The sequence below is a fragment of the Cuculus canorus genome, chromosome 13 (assembly GCF_017976375.1).
Source record: "Cuculus canorus isolate bCucCan1 chromosome 13, bCucCan1.pri, whole genome shotgun sequence".
Lineage (NCBI taxonomy): Eukaryota > Metazoa > Chordata > Aves > Cuculiformes > Cuculidae > Cuculus > Cuculus canorus.
This window is the reverse complement of record NC_071413.1, coordinates 7576138-7598344: the sequence shown is the minus strand read 5'-3', so window position 1 is coordinate 7598344 and position 22207 is coordinate 7576138. Positions and strand designations below refer to the sequence as shown.

Here is a 22207-nt window from a genome sequence, read left to right as displayed (position 1 = left end):
TCTGCAATAATATCAGATGATCAACCAGATAATGGGATTGCCTTATCTCAATCATATGCTTTAAAATATCTTGCGGGGTCAAAATTTCATTATTTTAATCTTCCATTGACCACTATATGAACTCTTTCAGTTCACCGTGGCTTTTCTACAAAATTACATTAGCTAGCAGTGGCTTAGATACATGAAATCTTGTTTTAATATCCTCGAATATTCAATAGCTTTTTAATGCAAGATTTTTTTCTAAAATTTCTTTTCATGTATGATAGTTTTATTTCCTGGCATTGCTGTCCATTCAAATGCCATGTCATTTACCTTTATTTTTCATTAATGTTAACCTCTGGTTAAATCCATTCCAATGTCAATCGCCACTTGGCTTTAAATCAGTGTAGATAACATTCTATAGGACTTTTGATTAATCTAATAGATATCCATAGTGAATCATAGCAGTTTTCTAATGCAGAATGACTGTAGCAGTCAGACCACCACCTGAGCAATTCTATTTATGGTTTAAATGAGGAAAATTGCTACTTCATTGTTAGCGCTCTGAAATTTACAGTCTTCACCAGAGCACTTTTTGTGAAAGGTTATTTTAAATATATGTATTTTCAAATTGGATACAGCCTAAGCCAAAACTCTGGAGTGTTTTCACCAAATAACTGGATTTGGCCAGACACATTATTTTATGTCTGAATTTAGATATTCATATAGCAGAGATTAGGCTTGAGCTTTAGAGCTTTGAGTATATTTCAATCCTATGTTTTTGAGGGATCAAGCTTTTCCGGAACTTCTATCTCCCTTCCAGGGCATTTCAGTTGAGCCAGTGCAGAGCAAGATCTGTTGTCATGATCACCATGATATTCTTGATCCAGCCCGCACCAGGTGATGTCTTCTGGTAGGTTCTATCAAACACAGGGACTAGAGTTCACCTTCTCTCCCACGATGATCATGCCTGTGTGCCCCTGCCTTGCATTAACTGCGAAATGCAGTCTTTTGTGTTTGTGAAACATGTTGGATCCATACCTCTAGTTTTTAGCATCAGTAGTAGATAACAAAAATCTCACAGAGCTGCTCTAATAATCCCATGTCTTTGAAATAAGCAAGGAATAACGTACATCAGGAATCACACTAGGTAGATTACATGCTTTAACTGAGCTTAATTCTTCAAGAGTGTGTGGTGATTATGGGAAGGCTACAGCTGAGTGTCTTTTAAAATCAGTTAATTTGAAGTTAACTCTCTTTCCCTTATCCATGTTAGTACAGTCCATTGTTCCAAATTTATGCTTCAGGTTGCTATCTGGTGCTTAAAACAGCATTTCCCGGAGCGTGTCTCCAAGGGTTTAATGTAATTTGAGACCCTTTTATTCTTAAATGCTACAATTGCAATGAGATTAGGAAGCAGAGTGGTTAAAATTAGTTTCCATTACTAAAAAGATATTGTTCGATAAGTCAGAACTCAAAAGAGAACAAAATTTGAAAGACTAAAAAGCTGAAAGTAATCCATGTTAAAAGACTACCTGCTGTCCAGAGCAAGCGTGGATTCCAACTTCATCAAGCTACAGTCCTCTTTGCTTTCTGATACTGCACCAGATGTAATGTGAATGTCTCCCAGATTAACCGTTGCTTGATTAAAATGGGTTAGAGAAAATAAATGTAGTGAGAGCTTGCTGTGTTCTACTCTGTGCTACTCACGCTGCCTGCCAGGCAAAGAGGCAGCAGAACTATTATCATTCAAACAGCATTAAGATATGTGATTTAGGTTTTTTAAATCTCTGTCTTTTATACTTTCGTAATAGAAATCATTAGGGATCTACTGAAGTATTCCATTTCTCACAGTAAATTTAGATGACTGGTGACATTAAGTGCTATTATGGGTCTAGGTCATGATTACTGCCAAGCCTGTTCTGGCTGAGTGAGTACGTATTAATTCAAATAGCTAGATTATTATCTGCAATAGCTGTTGAACAAGGTCCAGTTTTTCTAGTGACAGGGTAGGTAGGAATGTGTCCAGGAGAAGTGCCTGCCTCTTGCATCTGAGGATGAATTTAAGATCAAGTCTTCATGCTTTTGCTTGGGTAATTCAAAAGTGTTTGAGATAATTCAGCCTTTCCAAATGGTATTTCTCTGCTTCTGCATGCTGACTGAGACTAAATCCTATTTATGCACTGGAGGACAGAGTTACTGCCTGTGTGTCTAAGAAAAGAAAAGGAAAGGAAAGAAAGAGGCAGGCATCTGTGCAGCTAGACAGTGATGAGGTTACATTGAAGTAACACTCCCAGCTACAAACGTGCCGAATTATCACACACCATTAAGCGTTTTTCTCTTCTGTCACACAGTTGAGGTCTAATCTGTTGTGGCGTTCTTGCTCTGGAATTTGAGTGGATCTCAGCCTTTGACGTCCATCCTCTCCAGTTTGGTTTTTAGCTTCACAGCCAAAAATGAGGTAGCTTACAAGATAAATTCACTGTCTTGAGTTCCAGACATTGGCTTTACAAATTGCACTTTCATTATGTAAAATAAAGCCATTTATATCCATTGACAGCAGATATAATGCTTCAGCGCACGCTGTTTGGCTTGATGTATTTGATAACTTGAAACTAGCTGCCTCCCAAATGTACAAATGCTTGTCTTGCTGCATGATGCTTATGTCTATAAGCACTACCCCGCTTTTCTTCCAGAATGAAGTAGATCCATCTTAAATTCTGAGTTCAGGCATTCTAATCTGGAATGAAATGCATGGATAACAGAAGTTAATTTGTTTGTCTTGCTGGTAAACTTTATGCTTATGTTATTCTAAGACTGCTTATCGGAAATAATAAATTCATGCACTTTTTTCCTCTGAAACGCTGGCAAGGTATAATTAATTTATGATTTATTTTACAACCTCGAGACCAGAACCTGAAATATTTACTCAGGCAAAATTAGAAATCAAGGAGAGTAATCAGTCATTCACAATTAGGGAATCATAATTCTTTCTATGTCTGCTTAGTAGACTGAGTACAGAATAACCCTGTTGTTAGGACTTCTGACAAAGAATAAAAGTCGTTTCTTGATTTCTGATGCCCTTTCATCCTGAGTCCTCACCCTGAGTAACAGTCATAAACAGTAGTTCAGCCTTTCTAAAACCAGGGACAGAAGATATTAGTGGAAATGGTGATAATTTGGGACCCCAATTACCTAGCGAAATAGGAGCACTGGGCGAGGCATCCTCTAACTTTACCTCTTCCTTCCACATGGATATGGTATATTGGTGGGATTTCTCTCACTGGTCAGATCTACTCCAACAGCTACCAATCGTATAAGATTATGTTTGGTTTTTGGGCGAAGGATGTTACTGGCTTTGCTTATTATATTTTTCTATTCTCCAGGCTGTGCTTAGGCATTCCTGATGGATAGCTGTCTATTGTATGTTTTGAGATCCCAACCATTTACTAGAACTTCTTATGGTGTTTAACTGTATTGAGATATGAAAGTAAATTACAAATCAGCAATGTGTTCAGAGTAAAAGAGCTGGTTTACAAAAGACTGTGAATGTGTGGGGAAGCAAGGTGATTTGAGACAGAGCAATTGGTATGCTTCTGAAGGACACTTTAAGAATTATCCCTATTTTCAAGCCTGAATCTTCAGGGAACTGTAAATCAGTATGTAGAAAATGATTTTTCATGTCTAATTTTTGTGTAGTAAAAAGATCATAAAAGTCTCCAGATTCTACATTCTTTTGACTTTCAGCTCTCTGAGGAAAACCAAGAATTACCAACATAACTCCAAGTCTTGATGTGTGTTTAGTTAACAAAACACTTTGTAACATCACTCCATAAGTCGTCACATTAACAGCGAATTTTTCACCTTCTTTCTTCAAGTGAATGGTGAGCCTAGAATAATAAAATACGATAAAACTAGTGTCAACCAAAATGATTATTCAACGCAAATTTAAGTAACTGAGCAGGCAGATAACTGTACCTGACTCACAGCATGAGATCAGCTGCTGAGATGTAAATCATCAGTGTTTAATAATTTTGATAGGTCCTTAGGGTTCATTTTGTTGCCTGTTTAGAATGAGACAGCATTGTGTTATCTTTCTTGTCCCTTAGAAATGAACTGCGGAGAGACAACTGCATACAGTTCATTTAAGGAATTATTAGCTGAATCTTTTAGAAGTTGCGTTTATTTATTTCAGTGGAGTTATGCTGGTTTACATCAGCTAAGAACATGATGGATTTTGCAAATACAGTATTTTGGGAATACATACCTGTGAATGTGAATAAAAATTTCTGACTGTGTGGTTTCCAAGGTATGCTGTGCATGGAAGGACTCCAGGCCCTGTCTGTCAAATATGTACAGGTGCATTTTGGCCAAAACATCCTGGAAACGATGCTGTTTTTACCTTTGATTTCACAGTGGAACATTCACTGAAGTTAGAATGATGAATGTAAAATGTTCTGATTTTGGGTCTGTTAGGAAAGTTATTTTCTAGTGAGGAAAAAACCCCAACTCTGCCATTTTATTCACGCCACAGGAGCTATTAATTCTCTGAAATGGCTGTTTGTGGACAGTTAACATCTACTAAGTTCTTCCTTACAACTTTTTCTTCAGCTGGCCTGTGCAGAACACAGGCATAAATGTGCTCATCCCTTACTCTTTTACAGATGCTCTGGCAAGTGTCATTGCAGTAATATCCTTCAAAAATGTCACTCAGGAGAAACATTTGCCAGATCTGCCTGCCAGTGTGAGCTAAATCATCTCACTGTGGATCGAATATAATTCGTCCTTGCATCTCCCTCTCTAAGAGAATCACTAGGGAGCCGCAGAGGAGCTGACAACTAGCCATGAGTGACTTACAGCAGATGCTGGATGTTGTAACACTGATAACAGTTAATTTTTTATTGTGAGATCTGAAACTCTAGAAACTTTATTCATTATTGAGGAATGGTTACTCCAATTTTAAGGGACTGGAGAGAGGAACTTGTGGGAACAGAACAAGCTAGTAAGTGAATATGTGATCTGATTAATAGACATTCCATACTAGCCTATAGCCTGGAGTATCCTGAGCTCAGAGCTGGCTCACACTGTCGCTTGCTTATGCAATGAATCTCAACACATGGACCTCACCGAAACTATGAATCAGTAAGAGGCCTCCCATGGGTTCACCAAACACTGGTTTGATTCACATTTCTTGAGAAGAGGTACTAAGGCAACATGAAATCGAGTACCATAAGTGGGATACACACAAGATGGAGAGCAAAGAAAAATAGAGATAAAAGAAAGAAGGACTTTTAAGCTTGTTGTAATTTGACTAACGCCATTGAGATGGATATTTTATGTACTTCATTTCCGATAAACAGTCTTAATATTTTTCTCCTGTGGATTGCCGCTATCTATGGCTTCTCAATCTACACTGAGTTTCAGTCTGAAAGGATAGACAGTTGTGTGCTGCAAGACTGACAAGAAATATTAAAATTAATTAATTCAGAAAGGCAAACTTGGTTCTTACATGGTCCAGCTGAAGGAGTTGTACCGTGCAGATCCAAGGCCCCAGTCCTGCTGCTTCCAATTTCTTAGCAGATCACTGCACCCATGTCACAACTTCCTTGAAGGCAAAAAGTGCCCACCGCCAACTGCTGGGTGCAGACCGTGCCAAGGGAAGGATCTGGGCCTGGAGCATACGAGTAGGAGCTTTCTAGGTGAAAGCTCTCTTTCCAGCTGTCAGAGAGTTACTCCCACTGAGGTGCCTTTGATCCCAAGGAGAGGCGTGATCCAATGCATGGCTTTTAAGATAACTAATTTTAGCTGCTGCATCTGTTTAATTGGGACTCTCAGCAGAACATGACTGCAGAGGGAGCCTCAAGGAAAGTTGAGATCACGCAAGTATGAATTGCAAATGTTTTAAAGCTTCACTCTCCCCTGGATAAATCCTCCTAGGTCCTGCAATATTTGTGCTGCTACCATTCCCCACAATCTCCCACACTTGGATGGGAGGGTCTTCCAGTGCAAGAGAATATTTAGTAGAAGTATGCAAGAGATCTGCTTAATATGTGGCGTTTTCTCTGTGTTATAGCGTGATGCTAAATGTTTTCCAGAGCTACTGAAGATAATTGGACACTTCAAAGGCCATTTTAGAACATTTCCGTAATTTTTTGCATGAGCTGAGTGCTAAACTCCCAGCAGCACTCGTTCCTCCTGATCCCTAATGTTCTATAATACACAGCTGTTGGAAACTGCATTCCTCTGGGAGAGGTGGAATGAAAAGCATTGCTGTGAGAAAAACTTCATCTTACCGAGACAGCAAGGGGAAGCCAGCTTTTGAGAACCTGCAAGCTGTGAATTCTTTTTCCTGAAAAAGAAACAAAGGATTTTGTCCTACTTTTCTAGAGATTAGCTTTTGTTTAATCTTCCAATCTTCTGGCATACCGAATCGCTGACTACTCTAATAACAGCATACTAGTTAATCCTTATGAAACGTGTAGTGATAATTCAGCCTAAGAAACAATTCGTGTTCTACTGCAGCCTGCTGTAAGCTTAGGTTACAATTTCTGCTGTTACAGAAAAAAAAGAAATGTGATTTTTATTATCTTCTCAATGTTTTTTTTCTTTTTAATGGACCTTCTAATCACAGGACTCTCAGTTATTTCAGGCATCCTTATCAGAGAAGGTCAATTGGTACTGAGTTTAATTTTATATTCTCCCAGAGCAGAACAAAGGTCCACCTTTCCACTTCATCAGTAAACAAGTAAAAGAAGAAAACATGTTAATTACAGGTGGTATTTATGTCTAAAGATATGATCTAGCTTCACATAAATCAACAAGCTTAATTGTCTTGGGAAGAAAAACAGCTGTTTGATAAAAATGAAAAATCTATAAATAGAAAAAATCTGCAAATGTGGTTACTGTTTTTTGTTGATACAAGGAAATTTTTTCTTTTTGAAACCAGGACAGTTCAAGACAGAAATGCCATATCAGCAGTTTCTCTTAAAGACTTATCTGCAATCCCATGCTCATTCAAAAGATATATATTTTTAATCTAGCACTTTCTGTTCATTTTCTTTATAAAAAAATCTTCCTAAGTTTTCATTTTCCACAGCAGCAATCATACAAGCTGGCAAAAAGATGACTTGAAATAAGTTTAAAAACTACCAGCAAAATATCTGCTCAGACTAAGATGTACACTTCAATCTACTCTTCGTGGACCTGCTGTGCTGCTCCACGTGTAGGAAGCGATATGTAAACAGCTGAGGGATTTTTTCAGTGCATTAGTATGCAAGAGGCAGAGAAGTAGAGAATTGAGTCAACATTGAGGTTTGTAACTTTATGCCAAGTGTCAGCTATGGGTTTTGGCCGGAACTGGTGAAAGTCTCATATAGTACTCTCCTGGAATTTGAATCTTCACGTGTTGTCAATCAGGTAATAATAATTTTTCATTGTTCTTGAAAATAGGGAAAATCTACTTGTTAAATAATACTAATGAACATACTGCTTCTACTGTTAACTTTACTGTGTATTCAGTGCTGCCATCTGGGCGGGGAAATGGTCACCTTTTTATTGGTGGGGACACGGCACGCAAAATACAGGCTTGACAGTACTGCACAGACAAGTCTAGGACAGCGAAAATCAGTGAGGCCTGGTGAATCACAAGCTTTAGGACTAATATTAAACCCAGATTTCAAAATGTACTTCGGTGGCAGTGAGACAGCTCTCCAGCACTGTACATGTTCCAGCCGAGTTCCCTGTGCATGCACTTGCCTTCTTACTCTTGCCCATTGTGCTTCATTTTCTTCTTTGTAATTTTCCTCCTTCAGATCTGCCCACTGACTCTTTTACGAGCATATCCTTCTGAGGTGTTTTAATAGAGATGGCTGAAAATAAGAACATTAAATGTAGAACCACTAAGAACATAAAAATGTGGAACCACTAAGACACCTGGAAAATGTTAATAATAAATCACTCTCCCTCCTTTACCTTTTGCGTCAACTGTGAACTCTTTTGAGTAGACACCTTAATTCTCTCTACAGGTAATACACTCAGTATACAACGTCACTGGACCTACAGACAATTAGCAATGAGTAACCCTCTGTCAGACTTATATTCAGTCATTTCAGTGGCTTAATGTGAAGGAAAAGTCTGGAGGCCAGACTGGATGACCAAAGTCAAGGGTTTGGGTTTTTCCAGCTCGATGGAACCACATTTGTAGGTACATTATAACATAGTACAGTAATAACCTCTGTATTCAAGAATAATTGTTTTAACAATTTATTTAATATATTTAACTATATATTTATGCTGTACTTCAAATAACATTAGATATGACTACTTGGTGTAAAAACAAGACATTGTGAAAAATATGGCAGTGATAGATTGAATACATTTAATGTCATATAAAAACATGATGAAGGAATTTAAATCTTTTAAATGAAGCATTTAATCTTTTGCCAGTATAAAGATTTGAGTTCATTTTCAATATTCCCTATCTTCCTGTTGCTCTTACATGACTATCTTGAATTCTTTTTTGGTTTTGTGGTTAGATTCTTTAATCTGACTTGTTTGTGCCTTATTTCAACTGCAGAGGAAAGACTGAGGTCTGAAGACCAATTAATTTTGTTGTGTTTTCTTCCCACCCACCTTTTCAAGTTTCAGAGGGATAAGGAGTGATTTGTTTACCTTTATGTGTACTTGCACGCATTTTATTTGCATTTGTAAATTACAAAATACTAGCCTGTGTTTTAATACCTCTGTAATTTGGTTGACTCGCTCTGGTAGATTAAAAAAAAAAGAAGTAATTTGTTTCACCAGCCGCTCTCAAGTAGCTTTTCAGCTATTCGTTGGAGCTTCCATTCTGGAAAGGTGCACATCAGTAATCAAGAATATTTGCTTCTTTCAGTGTCAATCTGCTGTGAAGGAGGGTTGGTACCGAGACTTCTCTGTGCTTGGTGTCTCTGGACTGTGAAAGAAGCCAGTAGAAAGTCTATGACAAAGCCTGCTGCTTTTCTTAATAGGTAAAATAGCTAAAAGGGAATTTCTCAGAGAGTGCCTAACACAGCATTCTTTTGCTGCACCATGTCCTAGGAAATTTATTGTGTCATTTTTTTTCTCCCTAAGGATATGATATTCCACATAAAGATACATGTTTGGATGATTGCCACGTAAAACCTTTCCTTTTCTTTGCTTTTGGTTGCTTGCAGGAATTTGCTGAGACACACAGCACGTGAAGAAACATCTCTGTGTTAATTAATCAGGCTGGGGATGAAGAACAGCTGGCCATCATTATAAAATGCTAGGAACAGCGCAGAGTTCAAAGAGCTGGGGTTGGGTGGTCAGTTTGCTGGCAGGTGGTAAGAAAGGAATCTTCTTTTTTTAATAGAGAATTGAGGCTGGAGGAGATAAGGGGGGGTTTCTCTGTCAATCTTCTAAAGTTAGATCGACTTTCTCTTGCTGTACTTATTGGTTGTAGGGTTTCAGTATATCCTTTGTGAGTGCTGGAGGAAAAAAAATTGCATACAAATTCTCTACAAGGCCTCTCTGCTGAGACAGGCTGAAGAGTTTAATTAAGTTAGTGATATTCATCCTTGCTATAAGGGCCCATGCAAAGCCTCATTCCCTCTAAGTCAGGTTAGCATCTGCTAATGATTTGTAATAAAAAAGTGTTTAAGCTTCCTTTGTATGCAGCCTGAATCTTCTAAGGAGGACCATTGACAACAGATTTATTGTGTAAGCCGGATTGCTCTGCAGGCCTTGTTAGTTACTGTGACCTTGAAGAAGAGTTAGAAGATGGATAAAAAGGCACTCAGAAGGTGCTGAAGGCCATATAATTGTCAAAGAAGCATGAAGTCATTAAAAATCTATAGAAACCAGGAGGAAGTTAAAGGTGGTATGGGGAATGGACCCCTGCCTCATGGACCACCAACCTAATAAAGCCCCCAAACTTGGACAACCAGAGGGCACGCACAGCTAATTTGACTAGTAAGTGAGGGTTGTGTTAGCCAATAAGACATAAAGCATTAAGTAATAAAATAGCCAATTAAATCAGATGGAATTGTGGGCAGAGTTTTATAAGTGAAGAATAGGGTAAATACAGTGTGTAACTTTAGCAAGGTGTGCTAACTTTGTGGAGTAGTGCCCAGCACCTAAACTTGCACAGCTTTGTAATAAAACACTATTTGATATCTGTGTATAAGATTACATTATTGCACACCAGGTAAATGGTCTTATATTATTGGAAAAACATTAGGGCTTTAATGTGTTGAAGGCAGAGGAAAAGCAAGTTTGAAGTCCAACATGCTGAGATCTGCAAATAGCCTTGTCTTTAGAGCTGACCAGAACTTGTGTTCCTTCAAATCTTGCTTACAACATTTCTTTCCAGTAGAAACCCTGGACTGAGTAATTTGCCTGATTCCACTGGGGCAGTAGTTTCACCAGTTACTGTGTTGTGGAGTCAAATTGTGCTTCTAGCAATGAGGTGTTCCTCTGAACTGTGTCAATGTGTATAAACTGTGAATTAACCTCAGTGTATTCAGCTAAAAGCAAACACTTGGAAGCAGTTGTTTGGGTTGCTTCTAATATATGGAATAATCATACCTGACTCTGAATACTTGTGCTGATTTTTTTAAATCTTTTTTTTTCTTTTTCTTCTCCCTTTAATACAAAAATACATTCTAGCCCTCTTGGTAAGCCTGAATAAAACTTAATGTTAATTTGCAATTTTCCTGCCTTCATGCTAAGCCACCCAAGATACTTTACTGTTAATTTCACAGCTCTTAGAACTTCGAGGCAATGAAGAACCTAGTGAATGATATCTATAGTTAGGAATGAGTCCAATGGTCTGCTGAGTCTATAAATGTGCTAAGCATTATATGGGCTTCAGTTACTTTGTCATGCAAATATCTAGTAGGGAACGCTGCATACCAAGGCTCAAGTGAAAGGAGTCCACAGGAGGAGATATGTGAAGAGAAAAGCATGATGATCTCTAGGTGATTTGGGACAGGTGGTGTAAATCCCAGCATTTAAAGTACAAAAGGATGCTATTGGTAGCTGAAGAAGAACCGAGAAAAGGCTGTATTTGTTGCAGTGGGCAGGAAGTCCTTTGAGTCAACTGGAAATTACTGTAGAAAGGAACTTTTGTTTGCAGGATTCTGACAACCTTTGAGTCACACAAGATGCATCCTTAAAAACGGGTGAGGGTTAAGGGGGACATTGAGGAGGAGCATGCAGCAGCTAAAGGCAGCCACAAGAATTGCTTGTGTGGGCATTTCATGATGACAGCATTTTGACAAGACTTGGAGAGCGGCTAGAAAAACATCTTCTGTGTTTGTGCCTGTGTTTGAAATATTGTATACCACTGTATATGTTGTGGAGCAATCATCCGTTGGGTAGTGGTGCAGGAAGAAGGCAAGAACACCCATGCTTTACTCCCCCAAGAGAACAAGAGAGACCTGGCTGTGGGAAGGAGGGAAGTCTTGCACCAACAATTCTTTGAAGGAAGAAGCTGTACTATCCCTGTTAGACACTGTATTGTCTCACCTCAGAGGCAGGATGCGTCAGAGTACGGTTGGCAACCAGGAAGTTTACAGCCACAGTGTTGTGATGTCTGATGTATAGAAATACATAGTAGTTTTTTATGGGGTAATGGCAAAGATATACAATTGCATAAGTAGTGAGTATATATGCCATTCTCCTAGAGCAGCTTATAGTTTTAAGGGGAGAGGGCCCATCTGTGTGAGCACTGTGGCTTTTTTACCTTGCTAAGCAGTGCAGGTACCACTAGATGGCTGTCAGACAGAAGGTGTGGGGACCTCTGGGAGAGCATCCAGGGGAGATCAGGATTCAATGCAGAGCCTTTGCAAAGTGCTTTTGAGGTGGAGTCTTAACGATCAGATTTTTGAAGCAGAGGAGAGACTTAGTCATGCTGAATTGTGTTTGTATAGTGAAAGTTGTCACTATTATAAATGAACTTCAGTTTTGACTTGGAAAGCGTCATTCTGAGTCATGGTCTGCTATGGGATTTCATAGGCTGGAGACATCTCCGTGAGCCACCAGTTTCAGGTTAAGTGAACACTGATTTGGTAGGTCACGAAGAGACTGAAGGTCCCAGGGACAAAACCAGCTGTATCACTGGAGCCTTTTCCTTTTTTTCAGCTTAGTTTTATAATTAGTACAACAGCATTAGAAGTGTTATCTTGAAGCTGCCTTGTGATAATACAGTGTTTGAATGAAAGCAGTAACAAAATACAGAAGATCTTAAATAAGAAGGGGACTAGCGTGGTGTAGGGGTCCCATTTGGCCCTTAGTCTTGGGCTCAGATCTGGCTGGAACAGAGAAGGGATGCAGCCCCTAAAAGGTGAGCACATCATCTGTCCATGTGTGCTCTATTTCCTTGATGGGCTGGAAGAGTGGGAGAAAATCCTGAACACTGTCTTAATAATGGCTCAACACCAAAGCAGTGTTCCTGCACAATCGGCTACACTCATTTGGCACGTGTTGTTAAGATGCTTCTTCAATAATTTTCTTTAGTCAGTGAGAGTACGCCGAGTGGCTGCATTGTGAGAGAGGCCAATGCAGTGTTACAAAGATACACTTAACTCCTCAGATGTGAAACTGCGGGGTCACAGCTGGGAGGATGTTAGCTTAAAAACTGTCTGCCACGGCACAGTGTATTTACTGATCCTCCTAAAGCCTATGAATAAAAAATGAGTTGCCCCCATGTAGCGCAGAAGACATGAGTGGAAAGAAAGAAGGAGGAAGCTGTGTCTGTGGCAACAAGTGAGCTGTGGGAATTGGAGTGATTTCTTATAGGCAAGCCCACAGATTTCCTGAGGAAAAACCTCTATTAGCAGTTGTTCCTCTAGGTCTGCTTTGCTTCTATCTCGTGAGACCCAGTCATGCAAATACAGTTCAGTGGTACAGTTCCCAAGGCAAATTTTTGGCAGGGTTAAGCTCTTTGCAGTCTTCAGCTTAGAAGCCACTTGACTTACCCTCTATACCTTGGAAGCAGAATACTTCCAAAATTAATGTAAGCTTGGTTATTCAGCAGCAAAGCAGTTAGGAGAAATAACTGCTGTTGCTGTCTTATGTTCAGGGTGCTCCAAGACTTCTTGGCTTGTTGTTCTTGCTCTCTGAATAAAATGGGAGAATTGAATAAATATTGGCATTCCTCAATGATGATTTTTAGCCAGAGTTGAGCCAGCAAACAGCTATGACTGTGCCATTTTGGGAGCATTTGATGTAGCCATTTCAGAGTGCGTGGTCGGTGGTTTTAGGGAGTTCCATCTATATATAAAACTACAGCATACAGCGGTAGCAGTATAGGGAAGAATAAAAATAAAGGCTTAGGTTTGGGTTTGCAATTCTTGTCAACAGGTTGCAGGGAGGACAGTCCAACAAAACTTGTGGAGCCTGAAATGTTGATCACAGTGATAAAAGGAAGGTTGATCTTTGTGTTCAGCTTTCTAATTGACTTTTTTTTTACGTTTCAGAATCATTTGATGAAGGAAGAAAATGAAGTAACGTGTTGCAACAATGTCAACGTGCTTGCTGCCTTGTTTTCAATTGGTAAGTTGGATTAAGTCAATGGATTTTAAGAGTAATACTGATTTACACCATATCTAGGCTGCTTTTCTTTTCTTCTTTGGTGTCCCAAGCTACAGAAGCAGGTATGAAAGAGAGATCTTTTCTAAAAATAGTCAGAATCTCTATTACCGCAATGAAATAGACTACAGTCAAGTACAAAATTTAGCTACTTTATCATAATATTTAGCTGCAATTCTTAGCGTTTTTAGTACACTAAGAGATTCAAACTCTCGAGATTTTCAGAGAGCCAGAAACACTTAGCAGCTTATCCAACAACCTGCCAAAACGGGCCTTTAATTTGCTGTTATTTCAACAGTGATTAAAGACCAGCACACCTATTATCCTGTGCTGCTGATGTATTTTGCTCTTCTAGGAGATAATTTGAAACTGATTTGTGTTTTATTCTCTGTAGTGTTCCCTCTAATATTCTTGCTCTTGAAATGCATTTCTGGGGTTTTATGCCACTTGTGTAATAATTCTGAGGAATGGACCCTTGGGTGCAGTTTTATTCAGAAATACAAAATTCTGTGGACAAAATATAGTTTTAAATTCTGTGAAAACATTTCACAATTTCTGAATCACTTATGCCATGAATCTGTTTGACCTTCATTTTCCCTGAGGATCTTTGAATCGGTATGAAATAAGTTTAATTCATTTAAGCTTGTACACTTACACCTTAATGAGCTGATAACATTGTCTTTATCGGCTCTAGAAATGGCAGTACTAAATCCTACTAATTGCAACCACCCTTCAAGAGATGAACCTATGTTTCAGACCTGGAACTAGGTAGAACTGGTTTCAACCTATATGGTTTCACCCTCTTTCCTAAAATATCCTGTAAAAACACATAGTAATTGTGCCGTCTGAGTCTATTAATGAGCCTTTGAACCGTGTAATAACTTTTTTCTTTAATTGTGAATAGCTCATAGCTCTTTCATCTCTCTGAAGCTTTGAAATTTCTTGGAATTTATTGTCTTTGAGCTGAAATGATTTTTGTGAAATACTTTATAAAAATCTCTTGGAGGTAGGACAGCTCTAATTTGTGGTGTGAAGGTAGGCAGTTAGAAAAGCTTCAGGATAGTGAGGCAAAACAAAAGGCTAATGGAAATATATGTCACTTGGAGAAGATGATCCTCAAGGTATAAAGTTTTATGATACCTGTTTTGTTGTTCTGGTGTAGATATTTCAACATTAGTGATTTGCTAGTGAAATTTTAATTAGAATATTTTAATGGATATTTTCTTAAAAGACAGTGAAAGACACCTAAAGGACAGTAGAAGACTTGTTGATTGAAGGACATAAAGGAATGTTCTCTGTTTTATTGGTTTTCTCTGTTCATGAATGCAGTCTGATGAATTGGCTGCAGTTTACACTTAAGTTTAAAGGATTTTCTCGTTATGATTCCTAGCAAGATCACTTTTTATATAGGAAATGAACAATTCCTGATGTGAAGTTCCAAAGGGGGCAGGCAAAACCAAAATAAGCTGTGGAACTAGGAATGTACTTGGTCTGCATCCTGTCTGCCTGAGAGGTCTTGTGGACTTGGATGTGTAGTAAAAGACAAATAGTGGAACATCAGCAAATGATCATGCTGTTTGTCTGCAATAAAGTGAATCATTGGATTCTCACAGAGGCATTGAAGGCTTCATTGCCTTGCAAGGTCAATATAAAATAAACCTCACCTGTTTTAACTGTAGGCAGAAGAAATATTCTGTATCGCTCCATTTGCTCTTACTGAGAATAGTCACAATTCATTGAAAGCTCAAGTAACAAAATTGTTTTGAAGAGGCAGAGATAAAACCTGTTGACTCATAGTTACTGTCTGACTAATATTTGGCTGAACGCTAGAACTGGCAAGCAGGAAATCTTGGAAGGCTTTACGACTTTCTTATATGCATGTGTGGGTTCTGTGTTAATACATTAAGTCATAAAGGATTTTTTTTAAACACAATTGCCAGGTATGAAGCAATAGACCTTTTAATGTAAGATTTAAAATTGAAAGTGTTGTTTCAGGATGATTGTTTCATTACTTAGTTATGGTGCTTATTGCTGATGATATAACAGACTATGTCTTTCAGAAAAGAAACACTTGAAGGGTCTTCTACACTCCTTTGCTTTTGGACACAAACTTGATTTTTAGTACTGGTGTAGTTATGGCAGGAATGAAGTATGGAAACAATGAAATCTGGGCTGGATTTTTATCCTTCTCACTGAAGCTACTGTAATATTTTACTAGAGTGCTCCGTAAGCACTTGTACTTGGTGCTGATGCTCCACACCTGGAATTTTTATGTGAGTTTCCTTGGTACTATTCTGAATGCAGATCTCTCTCACAGAGAAGTAGTTTTGGGTTTGTTTTTTTTTTTTTCCCCTCTGTGGGAGATTTTCATGGAGATTAGATACAGGCATAGGGGAACTACAGGAATACTGAACTTTGGGGAAAATAACTTTTTGAGCACTAGCTTCTGTTGGGGGTAAAATGGTAAATACAGGAGCAAGGAGGAAAGGGAAGCATCTTAGTTCTTTCTTTTCTCTGGCTTTTCCTTGTGAGTATAATTTTAGTCATCCAGAAAAAAAAACAAAATTGGAATAACCTAGAGTATTAGATTTCATCCTAATATTGCAAATTAAAAACTGAAAGTTCCTAACAAGGTCTGCAGCTTGTATGCAATAATTGATTTGCCCAAACTAGTCAGAGAGTTCTGCAGACCATGTTTGAACTTAATGCTGGTGTCCAGTAAGGAGAGAAGAGTATTCAGCTCAGTTTGTGCTTTGCCTTCTGAGAAAATCCGGTTTAATGCCCCATGTCTAAAACCACCAAAGAATGTAGTGTGCATATTGAGTACCCGATATATTCACAACCTTGCACTGTTTCTTAGGGCTTATTTAGGTATTATACCATGGGTACAACTCAGGGAAGTGGTAAAAGCTCCATTTAGCTTAGGTAAGCCATTGCTATGGAATGAAACAGTTCACAGGAAGGAATTTAGTAGTTTCAGTAAAATGTGCTAGAGTGTATAGCTCTTTACCATGCAGGAACCATACTCTGTTTAGGAAACATGAGTATTATATCATCCTTTTACCAGCTGTAAGTTTAGCATGCAGCTAATAATTTATTACTTGTAGAAATAAAAACTTTCTAATGCTCCATCAGGGAATGTGCTGTACTTTTCCTTTCCGTGACCTTCTAGGTTTTCATAAATATTTATAGATTATGGCAATGTATTAAAATTTTCTGAACAAAGAAAGTGAAAACACTCTTTCATTAGGAATAAAATCAGAAGGGGCGTGATGACTGTAACTTTTATCAGTAGATGTGCTTAATTGTTCAAAATAACGATTGAATACTGCGTTTGTTCAAAACAGAAATATTGACCCATACGAGTTCTAAATAGTTCTGCTCTAATTTATGCATAGGATATGCAATGCATTTAGTGAATTCTTTTGCAGTTTACTCCTAGAATAATGTACTATTCCCCCCAATGAATTTGTGACTTAAGTAATAAACCTGGTAAAACCTTTGATTAGATTATTAATAGTAGTGACTGGATGCAAAATTCAGATTTCCAAAGGCAGATGAAACCCAAATTTCCGGGCATCTAAGAATAGGTTGAAATAATAACACACTGAGTCTAGGAAGATATGGGAGTTCATTACTGAAATAATATATATGTCTTGTGTAATGCTCCTCTACCAGAGGAACTAATGAAAGTCAAAGAGGAGAAACAGCTGAATAGCCGGGAGGTACAAGAGCTACAGTGAGAATTTGAAACAATCTGCAGAATCCTTGAAGAAATGAGAGGTCAAAGCAAAGGTCTTAGCCCCTCAGTACTATTTCAACATCAGAGGTAATTTACATTTAGTCGGTGATAAAAACGCATTCACTCTGTTTTGGTTCCAAGTCAGGCGAGTAATTAGAAAGGTCCTGTATTGCATTTCATGCAGTTCTGTCACTCTCTGGTGTCCTTAGCTGGTTTTCAAAGCAGGATATCTATCAAACTCCCCCCAAAAAAGCAGCATGGTGGATAGTTTTGTGGGTCCCTTCATTATACAGTACAGTTGTTGCTGTATCAGAGTAGCAGTTAGAACCTAAGAGAGATGAGATGTATTGGTGAGGGCTGAACAACATGGTTTCCTCTGGATAATGAGTGCTGTTCCTCTGCTGCTTCTAGGATTTAGATTCTGGGAAAAAGCCTTTAACTAAGAGAAGGTGGATGCCAGGCACCTAAACTGCTCTTTTAATTAAGTCTGGTTATGAAACGATACGATCTTGGCAACAACACTTTCTGCTAATTGTAACTGCTTGTTCTGAATTTTTTACTCAGTTGAGTTACACGGGAACTAAATGTTCCTCTCAACATATTTTTTTTCTCTCCCTAGTAACACAATGAATCATAAAGGACATTTTCTGTGAAAGCAAAAGCTGATGCAGCCCAGACTCGGCTATAGGGAGAGGGTCATTCAGAAGCAGAAATATGTTATGATCCCAATTCTGCTGAAATTGTGTATAATTGTATATATGCACTTACTTCACTGCTAAATACTGGTGATTTCTTGTTTTTCTTTTACCTCTGTCTTAGTGCTTTCTCACATTGTGTAAGTCCTTCCAAAACACAAGCTTAGATGCTTGACTGAGACAAGGTTTGGGTTGCTGTGAATTTGGATGCATGTGATGTCCGCAACACACCCACATCACAGAGCTCATTGGACATTAATCTGTTATATTAGGTTGGTGCAAAAATAGTTGCTTTTTGAACCATCAGCTTTAAAGCAGCACATCACAGCTTGGAATAAAATTTATTAATCACAATAAGAACCATTTGAATTTAGGCATTTTTGCTAATAAGAAACAGGTATTTCTTCTGGTAGGATAGAATTCTGGAGTCCTGGATCAGATGAATTCTTCAAAGGCATTTTAAGCTGTTGCTTGGTTGTGGAAAACTTCTTCTTGCAGGAGGTTGAGATGCTTGAAAATGTGGCATTTGGTGAGAGAGAGGTCTGATGAGTAAGCTGGGTGAGGTAGAGTTTTGTAGCCCAGTTTGTGCAGCTTAGAAAAAGCAAATCAGTTGTACTACTTAATTCTTTTATTTCTGAAGACTGTGTCAGTGAGGTGGAAGGTCTTTTTAAAGATGCATCTATTTTGCATCAGGATACATGTTTCTAGCAGAGAGCAAGCACTGTCTTTGGCTCTGCAGACCAGAGGGGCAGAAACAAACTGTGCTCGGCAATGTGGCAGTGTGCAATTGATTTTTTTCTAGGAAACTGGAATAACTGTAAAGAAATACAGACTCCCAGAGAAACACAGGTGGCATCACCATGTATAGGACCCCGGAGAGGTTTGGGTGATGGTTCAGATTGGGGGTTTCTCCGATTTACCATCTAAATAAACCTACTGTAGATAATTGCTGGCAAAAAGTAAATGCTAATTGTAACAAATAAAAATAAAAAATCAGATGGATGTATGCAAAATCCAGAAGAATTTGCATCCTTTATGTGGCAAATATAAATACCTGTCATCTAGTGTTGACTTGTTCCAATTGTGCTGGAACATCCCATCTGTAATCCACTACAGTTTCTCTGGTTTAAATCATAAGGTCAATGGCAAGATAAATCCAAGAGATTAATTTGAGCCACGTGATCCAAATTATGCCAACAACTGTGCTTTTCTCTACTTAAGCCGTGGAGTGCAGCGGGGATAATACCTGAAAACCGAAATTCCCAAATGCCTCCATAAAATTGCATAACTCTGCAAGTGGCTGTACTTGGATGTGCACACAAGAGACAGGTCACAACGCCTGGAAGTACCCTCAGGGCTCCAAACTGCACTGTACCACGCAAGAACGGTGCCTGCTGAAAAGTGTAACTGAACGGTCACTTTGCTGGGTTTTGTTCTATTGCAAGGTCATGGGAACCTTGGTGGGATTTAAGAAATGGAATACCGAAAGCTGCAAATCTGATTAAAAAAATAATTCGGGCCTTGATTCATCTCAGTACTTAAATACATGCCCAAAATTCAGCATGTCAAACTTCCGTGGGTGTCAACAGGACTACATAAGGACCTGTGAGCTGACGTATGCCCTAAAACCAGAGGAGTTTGGTCAGTTCCAGCCTTCATGTCTTCATATCAGTCTTAGATCATGCTTTCACAGCATTCACAGGGTCTAAAAGCTTGAATTGTGAAGGATCCTCTAGACCAGCACTCCCGCTGCCTCTCTGGCAATCATTCACCTCATTCTTTGCTGTTTATACATTTGGATACTTCTGAGATGTCATCTCATTTTCAGTAACCCTATTTTTTCCTCTTCCTTCCGGAGAAGCCATCACCATTCAGTAGAAAAGATAACACAAACTCTTTTGAATATGGTCAGTAAGCTTGATTTTTTTTTTATTCCTTATTATTATTTTAAATAAATATATGAAAAATAAATTTGAAAACTTTTGCTGTCTAGTATGAAATATTTACAGTTTGCAGACCACAACTGCATTTCAAGCAAATTCTCTTTATTTTATACAATTGCAGTGCAATTTGTTATTTAGAGATTAATCGTCTGACTACAGGCAAACTTTGAAAGCTTTCACAGACAGTGCTTTTATTTGAAGCTTATTAGTGGCTTTAGATACAGAATTCAGATTTGTATCAAGGCTTCTTCTGTATGCCAGGTGGACGAGCATTGTTTAAACAACAGTGGTGCAAAACCCTGAAAAAATCCATTCTAATGCTTGGCTCAAGATGTTAATTGCAAGAACACTGGAAACTCAAAGGCAAATAAAATAGCAAGTGTATTTGTGCCAACAGAAGCTGTTTTGTTACTCACTCAGTATTAGGTGTTCAGCAAGATACATGACTGACAGCGACATCGTTTATTCTTATTAGTCATAGAGAAGAATGAATATTTATTATTGAATAAACTCTGACTTCTGACATTCTCAAAACTTCCAGCTTCATAACGATGTGTTAGCCACGTTGGCTCGACTGCTTATTTTGTTTCTTATTATATTTCTCTTATTTTTCTTTGCTGGCAGAGAAAGATAGCATTGTAACCTATGTTGTTGCTTTGCCATGTGTATTATGTTCACATACATATTGTGTATTTCTATTCCTGCTGGGAATGTTTTACAACCAAGCTTAGTTTCCTGTGTAAATATATTTGATTGGTGATGCTTGATCCTCCAGGATCAAGCTGTCTGTCTCGTTGAAGGTATCACTTTCACCAGAGTGATTTTCATTTTTCACTCTATTTAGCCGAGACTGCAATCGTTCATGTTCCTTTCTCAGCTCTGCGTAGGAATGGGAGAAAGTGTGGAATATTGATGTTGCAGGAAAGGACATGATGAGAATCCCACTGAGGATGCTACTGAGAGCCACCATCTGGCCTGGAACACTCCGTGGTACCATGTCTCCATACCCTACAGTGGTCATGGAAATGATAGCCCACCAGTAAGAAGCAGGTATGCTTGTAAATTCAAGCACCTTCCCAGATTCATTCTCAGCAAGATAGACCAAAGGAGAAAACAGAGTGACAGCCACGCATAAGAAAAGTAAAAGCAGCCCAAATTCCCGTGTGCATTTCCTAACTGTGAGGCCCAAAGTCTGCAAGCCCAAGGAGTGTCGGGCAAGGCGCATTACATACAAGATCCTCAAGGCACGTAAAACCCGTAGCACCAAACCAACCTTCTCCAAATATGTGTTACTGCTTGGCCTGTCGTCCTCCTCACTTGAGTCATTATCTGAGAAGATGAGGGAAGCATAATAGGGTGAAATAGCCACGAAGTCAATGATATTTAGGGGTCCTTTGAAGAACTGACACTTACTCCTTGCCTGAATGAATCGGAGGCAGAACTCCAGGGAAAACCAAGCCACGCAGACGGTCTCTATGACGAAGACATAATAGCACTTTTGGGAACACTCGCCCTGACAGAAAACAAAAAGGGAAATAAAAGATCAGTCTGTGAACCAGCATCTGAAAACAATAAGGAAGAAGCAATATGTATCTGCTGCAGTCATTGGTATCAGAAATGAACGAATCTGAGTTTGCAGTAGTTGTATGGCAGCAGTCTTTCAATGGTGTATAAATGTTAATGAGCACGTGAAATATCTGAATGAATGGATATAGCAACCTGCTTGTTTTTATTATGTTGCTTCTTCCAATCTGAATAAAATTACTCTCTGCATAAAATCTTGGTGTGCAGCCTGCAAGTCTAAAGTAAGTCCCACTTTCTGCTCTCCAACACAAATTTAAACTTTACTGGTTTCTAAGCCTATACAAAAATCATTTTCTCTTCTAAAAAAGATTAATGCTTGAATGTTTCTGTAAACTTCTGGTGCTGTTCGATGCATGGTGTTTTCACAAGTGCTATGTGCTCTGGTGCAGGAATAGTAGTTCAGTGATATTCATTAAGTCATCTGGATCCTTGGCTCAATTATGCCATATACAAATTATGTTTCTTTCTGTACACATGAATGCTTTAATATAAAGGAAAATTAATACCCACCCAGAAGGTGAAACTTGCCTTGAAAAATCCTCTACTAGTATTAAGGCCATGTGCTATGAGCAGTACTTTCTTGGTTTTGTTATCTAAGCAATTGCTGTACTTTAGATACTTTGGATTCACATTTTTTGTTTTCCTGAGCTGAGCTTAAAAAAATGAAACCTCAT

The 22207-nt window shown here is 38.6% G+C and overlaps 1 protein-coding gene across 4 annotated transcripts in view; it reads right to left on the bottom strand.

The window, feature by feature from the left end:
- Positions 1 to 1245: 1245 nt before the first annotated feature.
- Positions 1246 to 22207, bottom strand: part of KCNG4 (potassium voltage-gated channel modifier subfamily G member 4) — a 38282-nt gene continuing 17320 nt past the window's right edge. The window contains exons 3-6 of one of the 4 annotated variants that reach the window (XM_054078813.1): positions 21363 to 21462; positions 21223 to 21278; positions 6273 to 6328; positions 1246 to 2719 (exon numbers count right to left, since the gene is read on the bottom strand). In XM_054078813.1, coding sequence (XP_053934788.1) covers positions 2656 to 2719; positions 6273 to 6328; positions 21223 to 21278; positions 21363 to 21462 — 276 coding nt within the window. In that variant the 3' untranslated portion in view covers positions 1246 to 2655. Of the gene's footprint in view, positions 2720 to 6272; positions 6329 to 19958; positions 21463 to 22207 lie in introns of those variants that run through there. The other 3 variants (XM_054078812.1, XM_054078811.1, XM_009561056.2) reach the window with 3 other exon arrangements.